A 13,950-nucleotide genomic window follows, 5' to 3' on the forward strand; every position below is an offset into this window, starting at 1 on the left:
GGGGAAAATAAACAACAGTACCCAAAATTTCCTTCATCAGTACATAGAATTTCTTTTGTCAGTTTCTAAATTATATTTTCATCTATTTGATACATAGCATCAAATAGGTTTTCAAGTTGAAAAAATAAATACTGAACCATATTCAGTGAACCCCTTGTTTTGTTAATCAAGAACTGGCAATAAAAAAAAAAAGAAAATAGCTGAACTTTGTAGCACTTCATTCACATGTTTTCTATAAAATAACAGCACTATAGGATTTACATAAACAGCAATAATTTGTGAACAACTGCTTGCACATAAAAATCTTAATTATTTACATAAATATATTCAAATATGGGTAGGAGACAACGAACTGTCAAATGCACCAATAAAACTTTAGAAACAATTCTACTGACGATGCAAGAAACAAAAAAAAAAATAACAAAACAAATTAAAGAGTAGCGTTCTGTTTCATTGGCTAACCTAGTATTTCATGAAATTTAAAAACTTAAGTAAAGTTAACATTAGATATCAATAATGAAAAATTTTCAAACTATATCAATAAGCAGTAATGCTAGAATAACCTAGAACACAATTAGTTGTAAAGGAAAGAAAAATAATTTAATGATATACTGAAGACTTACAGTGGAATAAATAACTTATCTTCTGACAATGTCTAAAAAGTGTTATAATCAACTCACTTTAGCAAGTAACTAACATTTTAACATTTGATAATGTTATGGAGTTCTTTGTTTGTATCTATTTGATGCGTCTACTAAAAACATATTTGATTCCAGTTACTGAACATTATATATTGTCAGAGTTAGTGAATTCTTGTCATTTCTTCTATCATTTTAACAATATCATCAACAGTTGCTTCCCTTTTCATGCCACTTCCATCATCCATCTACAAACATAAAATAAATCAGGATTTTACCCTTATGGTTCTTCTTAATTATGATTTCACCAATTTACACATTTTTGCTGACCTCATAAAAACATGTCTGATCTTAAATGTGTATATTAACACAGTGGAAAGTTCGAATAATATTAGTTAAACACTTTTTGAGTTACAGATAACACCAAGTTGGTACAATTTACAACATAAAGTGAAATAAGAAATCTCATCAAAATGATTTTACTTGTACCAAGAATATATATTTTTTTCTATTCTAAAATGAAAGGTGATGGTATTTTCAAATAGCCTTACTCTAGTAACATGTCATTAAATGACTGAGTAGACAGTAGAAATGAAAGAATGGCAATTACAAATGTAGTCATTAAATTAATATTTTGTAAATACCCCTAATCATGAAAGCATGCTTCACAGAAACTGGCCTAAGAAGCCACTACTGAAACCTCTCGAAGTTCAATGGTACAATGAATGAATAAAAATCCTTCTTACCTGTAAACCTTGGACAACTTCTTGCATTTTATCCCTGTTGAGATCCAGGAAACTTTCAATCAAGTCTCCATCTACAAACCCAGTTGATGGTTCAGTCTTCCTCTCGGTGTGGAAAGATCTCCAGCTGTATTATTGTTAAGGTATCATGTGATATTGAACTTGTTCACCTATAATCTCCATGGCATGCAACTTAATATGACTGCATATCCTGAACTGTGAACAGTTAAGGCAAGTATGGACATTATATCCATGCTTTCCTTAAATTGGATCAAGATGAAATATTTGACAAACACATAGAGTTAATGCAATTATAGAGCATGCAAATTATATTCAATATTTATCTAAATGTGTTATAGTTAAGGAAATTTGTGGGTTGCATTTTAAACAAATTACAATTTCAAAGAGTAATATTTACTAGAAAGTTTCTTTAAAAAACAATAACCAAATAGCATGCATATTTTAACCTTTCTTTATGCCCTAATTATTACATGACCCTATCCAGATTATGTAAAACAATCTTGCCTTTTATGGTATGTATCCTTGTGATATATTTCCATATAAATATCAATCATTTATATTTAAGCTATTGTGAGTAAACCAAAATTTTATAGATTGTTTCCATTGCAACATTATATGACTACAACATACAGCTGATACTCATTAAATACAATCCTACCTATTACATGTTTTTGAAAATCCCTCATGCATGTAAATATCTCCACAGACTAATTATTTCAATCATAATCCCCAATTTTTTACAAGTTATACTTTTGAATTTAGTTGTAATACTTCATACTCCTATTTCCTGGATAACCAACATCATTATTTTGTGAGACAATGAAAAGACAAGTAATATGAAAGAACCTTAGCAAGTGTGCTAACTAACCCAAAGTATCCCCATATTTGACACAGATCTTGTGTATTACAGGTCTAAGTTGAGTTGCTCAGCCAGGAAATCCTGCCCCTGGAACCTTTTTTTTAAAAATTTATTTGGCAAGATGTTATTTGCACTCAGTCGTGAATCTGCATAGATGAATGGAATTGTTGCACTCACAAAGTAGTAATGACAGACCAATCAAAAACACTAAAAAACCTGTCAAAACTTTGTTGTGTGGGGTGTAGTAATTAAAAACCAGTAAATATTATTTCCATAAAAGGATACAAAGAATGGTCTATTTTACCAACACTCTTGATAACCTTGGCTAGTCTAGTTTGTACATCTGACAGGAAGTTAAAGAAGTCTTGTGGTACTTGAGTCACCAAACCTGTTAACATCAACATTTAGTAATTAGACCAACAGGATGATTTACTTTTCACTCTCAAGGGAGTGCTTATTGAAGATATACAACCATAATATATATGGTTTTTTATTCAAAAATGAACAGAAGACTTTCTGATCTAAACAAAAATGTCATCACAACAGTTCACTTTATAAAAATCCATCATTAAAACTACTATTAAAGCATGTTCATGAGAGTAATTTTTTATGAATAAGATTTCTCTCATTACTATTTTTGCTAAACTCACCAATGGCCCCATTCACTGTACCATACAAAACAGAGCCTTGTGTAGGTGTACTACTTTCTAAAGCATGTTGCATAACCAAAGAACCTGAAAGATTAAGATCAAATATTTCTAATACTACTCCTTAGTGGACAAACAATAAGTTCAAATGACACAGCACTGACAGGTACTTGATCTCATGAAATATTTGACTGTTTCAATCTCTAGAGTTATGCGCATACATATATTAAACCATGCAACTGAATGAGTAAAAATTTACATGTACTTTTCATCATCCCTGTATATTCTTCTGTGAAAAAGGCTGTCCGTAAGAAATATGAAGGATAGACAGCTATCAGTCATGTTTGCCTTCCTGGGAATGTAAGACCTCATCTTGCCAGTTGAAAGTTTAGCAGTGACTTTTTTCTAGATTTCTTAAGTGTGAAATATCTTACACGTAATTAGAGTTTTTAACTCAACAAAATGCGTACCATGCCTAAAAACATTAACAAATTCCCCAAGATGGAACAAACCAACTTCTTGTAAATTTTGTCTTTCTTCATCTGTAGTTGCAGCACTGGAATAAAGAAAAAACTTAGTTTGAATTTAGTTTAAAACCTTCAAGATGCATGTTACTCACAATAATTAAGTACACATATTTTTTTTGATACTTTCAAGACAGTTGCCAAAATTTAAGATCACATGAAAAGAGATGTTTCCATATACCAATATGTAACAAAGAAATGACCTACCTGTCCTTCTGGCATGTGAAGAGGTTGAATGAATTTTCTGACCCAAGAAAATTATCATCATCTAAGATTTCTACTGATGTCATCCAGTTAGGATTACAATCCCTGGCAATCTGCAATATAATTTACATTTTTCACTATTTTGTTCAACTACTTTGTTGGCTTTTTCATACCAGTGGTTGAGTTCACAAAAAGTTGTAAGGGAAAAATTGATCATAATTAATGAGGTAACAAAGATATTTTCTATTTTGACATCATAAATTAAGGTTGATAATACACTTACAATTTTTTTGTGAAAACAACTAATACTATGAAAACGGACAATGTGGCTTTCATGATCAACAAGACCAATACAAGTCTGGACCTTTATCACTTTCCTATTCATAAGCACTTAAGTATCTAAACACTAAGCAAGTAAAAACACTACAATATGGGTTACAAATTTCCTTAAGTAATTTACTAATGATAGCATACATGTATACTGCTGAAAATGGCAAAGTTAAACACTCTAAAACTGTAAGAAAACATAATCAAACTTTTCCAAAATAGGAGGTGCATATCTTCAAGACAATTTTCTCCCACTTTAATCCTTAAGCTGCAATGCTATTTTCTATTGTTTTATGGTGCAATGCTGAATAAAAAATTGAAAAAAAAAATATTGTGCTTACTATATTTGAATGAGCATATCTTTGTTGCTTTTGATCTTGGACTAATAAAAGTTATATGTTAAAGTGGGATTCTAAAGTTTGTTTCCATCTTGGAACACTTCTATCAATATTAAACTTCATTAAAGACATGTAAACATAAAACTAAAGAAAACATTTCACACATTCAAAAATTAGAAAGTCACAGGTAAATATCAAGGTATGACACAGATAAGTCACAAACTTGGTAACTATGAAAACATCAAAGGAATGCTAAAAAAATCATTCTTGGCCTTTGTTTCCGTGTATCAGTTTGTTTTTCGAACAATGATATTCATGAAGTCATCATCAATTAACTGTTTTAGAAAATCTAAAGGAGTTCCACGTGGCACAACATCTTTGTTTGATTTATTTTTTCAGGTAAACGTCAGTGTCATTTAGCACCCATCCATTGCTGAGATCATCTGGGAAATCCCTATCAGAATTGGGAGAAAAATCACTTAGGGGCAAAGTACATTTCAATTTATATTTATTTCTTTTGGTCCAAAATATCAAAACTCCTCATCATCTCATCGCTATCATTTAAAAAAAAAAAAAAATAGCCACTTCATCATCGTCACTCCAATTGACATTTCATTCCAATCTGATGATTTTCAACGAAATTAAGGGCCTTGAGTTTTTTGGACTCTTTTTCTAAACGCTTGCAGATAATGATATGATTTTTGATACATAAATTCACCATGATAAGTTACAGGTCAAGTTAAATTTTCATTCTGCTCTTATGATTTTTATAGAAAATTATGTGCCTTGAACTTAGCAAAATAACAGTTTTCCTGACCTTTTTTCTGAACATTTGCAGATATTGACATGATTTTTAGTCTTTAAATTCACCATGATAAGTTACAGGACAAGTCTGTAGATCGTTCTGCTCCCATGATTTTTACCAAAATTACAGGCCTTGAACTTAGCTAAATTCACAGAAATAACTGTTTTTCGGACTTTTTTTTTCTAAAAGCTTGCAGATTATGACATCATTTTTGATATACAAGTTTACCATGACACTGATTTCTTCTGTGTATACCTCACACTTTTTAACTTTATCCAAGATGCAGAAAGGGGTGTGCGTGGTATACACCAAAACTATTTGTTTCAGGTTTTTTTTTTCAGTACTTTTTTCTGGTGAGATTGTGAGGAGACCATCATGTTTGCTTTCCCAGGATCGACACTGATATCGGCATTGACCACCAGTTTTCAAATGTTCCATGCATAATAAATTCTTTCTTGAAACAAAAAAGATTTTTAATGTTACTAAGATATTCTTTTTGTGTATTGGATAGCATATTTTATTGTGTTTTCAGCCGTATTCCTTTGAAGTTTTGATAGGGTCTGCCATTTTACTGCACAACATAATATTATGGTACAGGGAGAAAGCTAAAACCTGATGACGTTTTGACCTTGTTACTAAAATTCTCTATACCAGTATTAATTAAAAGAAATTAGGAAGACAGAGGGTTGATTACATAATTTATTATATAATATGATGTTGCATAACAATAACAAGAAGCAGCACTAGATTAAATATTTTTAATATCAAACACAAGCACATGGTATGTGATAAAGTTTTCAAGCACATTACTTAATATATCTTTTATCCAGTACATTTCATTTTTACAAGGCAAAATATTTATTAATCATATAACAGTTTCAAGCACTACACAATACTTGTACATTCCAACATAAAGCAGATAAAAATGTTAATGTCATTATAAGAAATGTTCATTTAAAAGCCTAAAAATTCTTCGTCGGATTAATCATCAGACTGGAACAGGTCCATATACTGCTGTTCAGTCAACGGGAACTCACTATCGTTGTATGTGAGATCAGCATCATCGTCATCACTGTCAGCTGATTCGTCTTCTGTTTTAGTTGTAGTAAGTGTTGTGTTCACATGTTCCTCATTGTTTTCTGTACTATCCATTGCATTTGAGATGCAACACTTCTTGAAAGACTTGATGATGAAGTTGGGATCCAGTGAAGTCCAGTCATCCAGGATCCATTGGCAGATATTTATAGAGTGGGTTTCCTGCAAAGTCCTGATGGTGTGAAGTGTGTGGTCTCTCTAACATCCAGTTGTTCCATTTCTGTCTCAGTTTTCCTGGTCGATTTATGCCGACATCTATTGGTTGCAGTAAACTGGTGATGCCACCGGGTATAATGCTGAGGGTTGTGTCTTGGTTTTTCATCGTCGGACTTGTGGCATCTGAAGGCATCTAAAACTAGCAGTGATTTCTTGAGTGATCCAGGTCACCGTCTCCATACGGTTTTTTAATATCCAGTCTTTAGTTAACTCGTCATCCATCGAGCATTTAGCTTGTACACATACAACTACATCAGTTGGAAAGTCATTTTTAGGCATTGTCTTTTTTTAAGATAATGTAAGGTGGAAGCTTCCCTCCATCAGCTATGCAGGCGAGCATAATAGTAAATCTGTTTTTCTCATTGCCAGTAGTTGAGATGTTATGTCTTAGCACCCTTCTCATTGAATGTGTTTGAGTATAGCAGGTCGAATGTGATAGGCGTTTGGTCAGCGTTCCCTATCTGACTAAGTTCAAAGTTGTTGAGTCTGTGTTGTTTTATGATGAAATGCTGGAAATCTAGTAGTTTGTCCTCGTAGTCCTCTGACAGATGTTGTGAAATGTGAGTACAACTGCATATGGATAGGTTGCTTCTGCGTAAGAAGGCATATGTCCAACTCTCTGATGCCTTGAAGTTAATAATTTGTTGGTCCTTGGCGATGATTTTGGCCTTCAGTTGTAGATCAGTCGTTAATATAGCTACACCTTGCTGTCTGACTTCAGTACACCAATCAATAAGAATCTTTTCTAATTGTGGCCACTTAGCCGACTTTCCCCTTTCTGCTTTTTTATGTTTTGGCAATTTTAGCAGATGGTCTTTTGAATTACGCCACTCTCTTACTGAACTCTCTGAAACAGAGAATTCTCTGCCTGCGGCTCGGTTGCCACTTGCTTCTGCAAAGGCTATCACCTATAACTTTTCTTTTGCCGTGTAGGCTGTTCTAACTTTACCCATTTTACTTCTGAATGGTTTAACTAAATTTACAGCCCCATTTATATCACCCATAAATTAATTAACTACTTAATAAACAATTCATCAATTAAAAAAGCTTTTTATATTGCCATTTATTAAAGATGATCAAAAGAATCATTTTACGAGGGGTGAGCTGTCGTTATATAATCAACTAATCCACACGTCCCCACATCCAAGCTGTCATAAACTAATCAACAGGTATCAGCAGTACCGGCTATAAGGTTTGTGTCATTAAAGTTAATTGCCCAATATCTTCGGTATCGAAGTTGTTGTGTTTATTTTAGATAAACCCGTGACAGGAAGTGTGATTACGTCAGATGTTTGCATGCATGAATGAAATGATGCAGATAGAAAATCACCAACCAACTTTATTAGAATAAACTAAGTAATAAAACATAATCAACAAACATTGTTTATCAATATAATCTACGCTATCAATAAATGCATAAGCTGAAAGGTAAAAAATGAACATAAATTGGTGACCAACTTACTACGCAAAATTTGTTTATTTCTTGACACGCACATGGAATTTTTGTTTCACAAAGTTTGTACTATTTTTACACTTTGAAAGATGTCTGCATTTTAATTTAACATGTAGGTATATCCTGAATAACCTACCTTCAACATTTTCAAATCACAATCATACCTCTTCAAACGTTCCCTCCATAGGTTTGTAAAGTAGTAATGTGATGGATCTCATCAGGTCACCAACCAATGCAAAGTCTCCTTTTGTCTTTAGGTATAAGGCTATTATGTTGTTGAAATTACTACACTCTAATCTTAACTCTTTCTCTGCTGTCCATTCAAATAATCTCACCTTTAAATTAATAATGTTAGAATGTTACATGTATAGCAGGTGGTCTCGTATAAAAGTTCCAACATTATAAACTTCTATAATTATAAGATCAGCAATGAAACAAGAATTTAACTGATATTTATATTTTTGTAATCATAGACAGATGAAAGGGGACCTTGAAGGGCCCAGGTCACCCTACTACTAAAACAGTTTGGACCATAAAATATCCACAGGACTTCACTTGACCACTCCGCCAATGGAATTTCTTGATCCACCACTGATACATGTGATCATCATAAAAACTTAATAATCAGAATGCCAATGTAGCCAAAAAAAATACTTGATTCTACCTAACTTACAGTACTATTTATACTAGCAAGTAACTTTCCATTAAATTCCACCAGACTGTAGGCAGCTCCCTTAATGTCTTTTTCTGCTACTTGATTCAGTTTACCTACAATCATACAGTTTTTATATTTCAATGGACATCAAACCTAATACAAAAAGGTCAAGTCTAAACAAGATTCTCTTTTCTTTACTAATAAAAAATCTCAGGAATTTTTTTTTACACTACACTAATTCTTACACCTAACATGTTTTTTTTTAAAGAATGAATAGTTTACCAAATAATGTCATCATTTCAGCAGTTGATTTTACTCTTTAGTCTGTCTGAAACCTACATGTATGTTTAAAATGCTATCTAGAATTAAATCTTAATAACAACAGAGTGAAATATGAAAATTTTATAGTCAGATTGTAAACTGTGATTATTATTTTAGCTTACCATCATTAAAATGAAAGATAATTATTCTTCCTTGCTTTGGTTCTCCTTCTTCAGGGTGAACTAATGCTGTACCTACTACAAAGTATGTGTTTGGGTCATCACCAAACTTGGCTGATATCAAACTGGTGGCAAACTCGTTAGACATCAACTGATGGGCATGATGGACTTGAAAATAAAAATTTTAAAAGATAATGGAGACAATATCACTTATGTCCCATTTATGAAAAAAATGATAATTAAGGAAAGAATTTCTTCTATATATAGATTAAGATGGTTAAATACATGTATAGATCATTACATCAAGATTCTGGAAAACAAATATTACATTTCACAAGTATGTGTCCAGTATTAACTTGAAGAAAGTCGATCAACCATACAGGGTCTTTAGCAAGAACTCGTAGTGATAATTTTACCTTCAAATGTATGTTGATCAATGACAAGTAATGAGTGAACTTCAACCTCATCACCATACGAGTGTTCTCCCATGGTACTGGTACCAGTGGTCACCATCTTCCCACTAGAACTAGATGTCATCATGGCAGCATGAGTACTAGCACTTGGTCGTGATGGAGTTTGTCCATTACTATCCTGGAGATCCATTCTCATTGCTATTACACCAAATGTCTGAGATGCCTCCTGGTAGGCAATACGCCTGAAATACAAGTTGGGCTTACTTATGATAAAATAGTCTTCAGATATTATCAAATGTACTTTGAAACTTTTTCTCATTTCCCCACAAAAATATAAATATAAACTAGAGTTTCAAAGTTATTTTTTTCTACACAAAAATGTAAGCAATGAGTAGTATTGGAATAAACATCCTTCATCATGTTAATGCTGATAAATTGTTCAATGCTTTCAGTTAGTAATTGTCTGGTTGGAAAGACTACCTCCTCACAAAAAAGTCAAAGATTTCCATATTTCAAGTCATATGAGACTTCCTAATCTCACCAATGGGTAAAACGAGATATTTGTGACCACACAATAAACAGGCTTGCCTGCCCCTTTCTGATGAAAGTAGTAAGATTTACCTTACAAAATAGCAAGGTTGATTAGCTGATCTTATCACACATATGAATGATAATTATCAATTGACCATTGGGTCTTAGCTGAGGCATCAGAATTTTCTTCACAACTATATATATATACAGACATCCTTTTTTTAAGGCTTTTTTTAAAACCTGAAATTACCATATGTACAATAGTTTTGTAGTCAAATAAAAAAGACAGAATGGAACTGAAAAAAATTCCAGAAATCAAAAAAAATTAAGATGGCTTAAAAATTTGTGAGCCTTACACCAAAATCGTAAGGGTAGGCAATTCCTTTATATGTAAAAGATACGAAGAAATTTTAACAAGCAGGTTGTTCCAAATTGGCAAACTAATCATAAATGCAAATTAAAAAGTGAGAAAAATAATTAAACACCGAAAGGAAAATGCAAGGTAAGGAAACCTCAGGCATCCTTGGGTAAGATTTCAGAGCCTTGTTATGGAGGTTGAAATCTCACCCTTGAGCATCAAAGATGTCCCTGTCTAGCCCTCTCAGTGGTTATAAATTCTTTATTTCTCATATAATAGCTATCTTATGAGCACTTCCTCCTGATTTTACTTGTGAGGCTGTTGTCTAAGAAGCACTTTACACACATTCGTTTTACTGTCGACAGTAACCATACCTTGGAGATTCATACAGATTGATAGTTCTAATATGTAATTTCTGTATTTCATCAATAGTACCGATGGTTAACGTGTTGTCATTTGCAAGCGCTAAACTATTAAAGGAAAACAAAATTGTTAACAGTTATAATGTCACAGCAACTACATGAACAAATATAGGTACAATCAGGTTTTTTCACCATCAAATGGTAACTGAATGATAACTGAAGTTATTTTACTATAAATATGAAATTGCATTAGAAAAGCAGTGTATACAAATTTAAGTTTTGGAAATTGAAAGTTAAATAGTTTTCAAAACTACAAAAATCAAATTTATTTAACAAAAAAAAATTGAATATTATTTAAAAATTTATCTCTAATGTATGCCTCACCTGTCTGGGTATCCTTCAGAGTTTAATGGACACATATGATTTACTTCCTTCAGATTTACATTAGAAAATACAAGTTTATGATTACTAGAATAAATAACGGTAGGACGATCTGAACAAGCAAATACATTAGTTGTAGATAAAGATTTAAATGTTCGTAGCACTGTTGGCTGGGTGCCTAATGTCACTTTCCTTTTATCACAGAAATAACCTGAAAGAAGATTTAAAATGTTATTGAAGTTTGAAATGTTCCAATTGAAGTTAATGTTATTACATTGTCAAATACACAGCTGCAATAAAGCACATAATAATCTAGCCCCCTAATTCACTTAATAATATCGATTGATAGAGCCCATAACTATTTAAGTCCTTCAAAGTGTTCTTTGAGTATTCACATAATTTGTGAACAAACAGACAGACAGACAGTGTATAGATAGCACTTTTTTTACAATTGTGTACAATATTGATTAAAGGTTTTTAAGGTAACAAGTTTTGTAGCATCTATATTAATAGCTTTTAGAAGGTTTGAAGGACAACCATTTATGATAATTAGCTTTTATAACTACACATTAATGTCCCATTAAATGTCAGATTTCTAATCAACTGCATAAAAAAAGACAGATTCTTCATTGATTCTCAAGTTTGCATTATAAACATACCCAGACTTATTGTTTATAACAACAGAGATATTTTCAAAACAACATACCAGTATCTACATTTAAGTTAAAATAAAACAGAGATCCATCGCCTAATGCACACAACAGGTACTGTATATTCTCAAAAGTAGCCATCAAAATTGATCGAGGAATTATCTCTGAAAAAAAAAACAAAAAAAACATAGAATAAAACACCTAAATTAAGTGTGTTTAATAATATATCATATAAGAATAAAAAAGTACAAACTTCAAATTAAAGATTTAAAAGATAATTTATCAGAAAAATAATACCTTCTTACATCTTTAACTTGCAAATTTATCAAGTATATTCAGATGTTTTAATACTGTATTCTGATCATAGTTAAAAATCTACAAAATACTTTAAGACAATGACAAATAGATTGTAACATTCCTGCTCACATACATAATATAAAATGTTTAACTACCTAGTGTCAAGACACACATCAATTCCTACTTCACTAACCAATAGGATTTAGATATTAAAATCCATATAAAAGTGGTATAGAGGCTTGCCAAGGTGTTATTTATAATACATGAAAGTTAAAACACAATCCCAATGTACATGTACATCTACATGTATCAAGTATAATTTGACCAGTGCCATTCCTAACTTTAACATATCAGAATATATTTTTTAAACCATACCTCCTCCAAGCATTTCAACATGAAGACTTTCAAATGAGGGTAAACGCAACACTCTTGCAGAAATATCTGTCCACAGACCAACGGCACATAGTGTGGCCTGGTCTTCCCCTTCCCTAAGAGGTGTAATGTCAATACAAGCTACTTCATGCGCCATTGTTGTTGTTCTGTAATATTAATCAATATGATCAGACATCAAACATGAACTTTATTCAATGTTTGATCAAAGCCCTTCTGTTCATTCGAAGTTGTTCTAAATTTGTTGTTCAAACCAACGTGCAACTTTGATTCAATAGAAATCTAGCATGAAAGAAAGGTCTTTCTCCACACGACAACAAACATCTAGAATCAAGATATGTACATAGGTTAAGAATGACTATTGTATTAAATGATATACAAAACACACGATTTGACAAAGGATACATGTAATAGTACAGTACTGAGTAGTATTTCATACATTTGCTCTATGATGGTTGTTGAAGTATTTCAGAATATTACATCTTCACTATTAACCTACCCTATTTGTCTAAGTTCTCCTGGTAATATACTGATGAGAAAGAGTTCGCTTCCAACAGCAATGACCACTTGTGTAGTGTTACTGCTCGCTAAACTTATATTCTTCATGGATGGATGTTTCCATTCACTGACTAGAGCACGACTGTCTGTGTTTATCAAGCGTACTGCTGATTGAGTTACCTACAAGATAATACATGTAATTATATTACTATTTTCAAACATAAATTAATTGGGTGAAAAATGTACTTTATAGGTATTTACTTAATGTTGGTCATTATTCAACATGAAGAATAATCTTTGTCACTATTTTCGTACGAAAACATAATTTCTTTGTACCTGAATAATAAAATTTTGAATCAACAGTGCACTGACTCGACACAAAATTGATATGGATGAGAATACTAGTAGACCTGCAGGAAAATACGAGCTGTGCCGAGCATTTCATTGCTTGGACCCAAATTTATCTATCAAAGTTTTTGTCAAGTCAGTTCATTGTTTAATGACTTTATGCTGCAACAAAACTGTAAAAGGAAAACAATGGAACACTGTTACATCACAACAGAAAATAATATTCAGTCAGTGACCATATGTAACTTATGAGTATTCAGTCAATGCATTTGAACTGTTCAAACAGAAAAGTTGCAATATAAAAATTGATTGATGACAGAATGAATGTACCTGTAATATCTGACTATGAGAAACATTGGCACATAGAAATGTCTGTTGATCTGAATCAAAGCCAGCTAATTCTGTCTCCTCTACTTCTTCACCACTTAACATTAAAACTCTGTAAAACACAAGTTAATGTTATCACACATGAAAGTTCTATCATAAGGCTAATGTTAGATCATCCCTGATCATTGAAAACATTACTGTTGTAGACAAAGAAATTAAGATGAATTCTTAAATAAACTGTTTTCAAAGAGATGTATTGCTATTATTCAAAATTTGAAAATGACTGCAGAGGCAATGCATGGTCATGGAAGTGTAATGTAGTGATGCTGTTGCAACTATACACTAAATACCATTGGCTTAGCACAAGCTGTTCATGCTAAACTGACCTACTCAATATTATTTTACATTAAAATATCAAAAACAAAATTCC

At 32.1% G+C, this 13,950-nt stretch overlaps 1 protein-coding gene across 1 annotated transcript in view; it reads right to left on the bottom strand.

Moving 5' to 3' along the window:
* Positions 1–201: 201 nt before the first annotated feature.
* Positions 202–13,950, bottom strand: part of LOC148609206 (DNA damage-binding protein 1-like) — a 31,178-nt gene continuing 17,429 nt past the window's right edge. The window contains exons 12-27 of the mRNA XM_088595954.1: positions 13,524–13,632; positions 12,847–13,025; positions 12,333–12,496; positions 11,717–11,824; positions 11,014–11,221; positions 10,642–10,737; positions 9,382–9,620; positions 8,969–9,133; positions 8,544–8,638; positions 8,035–8,205; positions 3,640–3,749; positions 3,379–3,464; positions 2,912–2,995; positions 2,547–2,649; positions 1,385–1,508; positions 202–886 (exon numbers count right to left, since the gene is read on the bottom strand). Of these exons, the coding sequence (XP_088452080.1) occupies positions 803–886; positions 1,385–1,508; positions 2,547–2,649; positions 2,912–2,995; positions 3,379–3,464; positions 3,640–3,749; positions 8,035–8,205; positions 8,544–8,638; positions 8,969–9,133; positions 9,382–9,620; positions 10,642–10,737; positions 11,014–11,221; positions 11,717–11,824; positions 12,333–12,496; positions 12,847–13,025; positions 13,524–13,632 (2,125 nt within the window). The 3' untranslated portion in view covers positions 202–802. The remainder of the gene's footprint in view (positions 887–1,384; positions 1,509–2,546; positions 2,650–2,911; positions 2,996–3,378; positions 3,465–3,639; positions 3,750–8,034; positions 8,206–8,543; positions 8,639–8,968; positions 9,134–9,381; positions 9,621–10,641; positions 10,738–11,013; positions 11,222–11,716; positions 11,825–12,332; positions 12,497–12,846; positions 13,026–13,523; positions 13,633–13,950) is intronic.

Source organism: Perna viridis, chromosome 8, assembly GCF_037379345.1.
Source record: "Perna viridis isolate PV_CMFRI_1.1 ecotype Kerala chromosome 8, ASM3737934v1, whole genome shotgun sequence".
NCBI classification, from domain to species: Eukaryota; Metazoa; Mollusca; class Bivalvia; order Mytilida; family Mytilidae; genus Perna; species Perna viridis.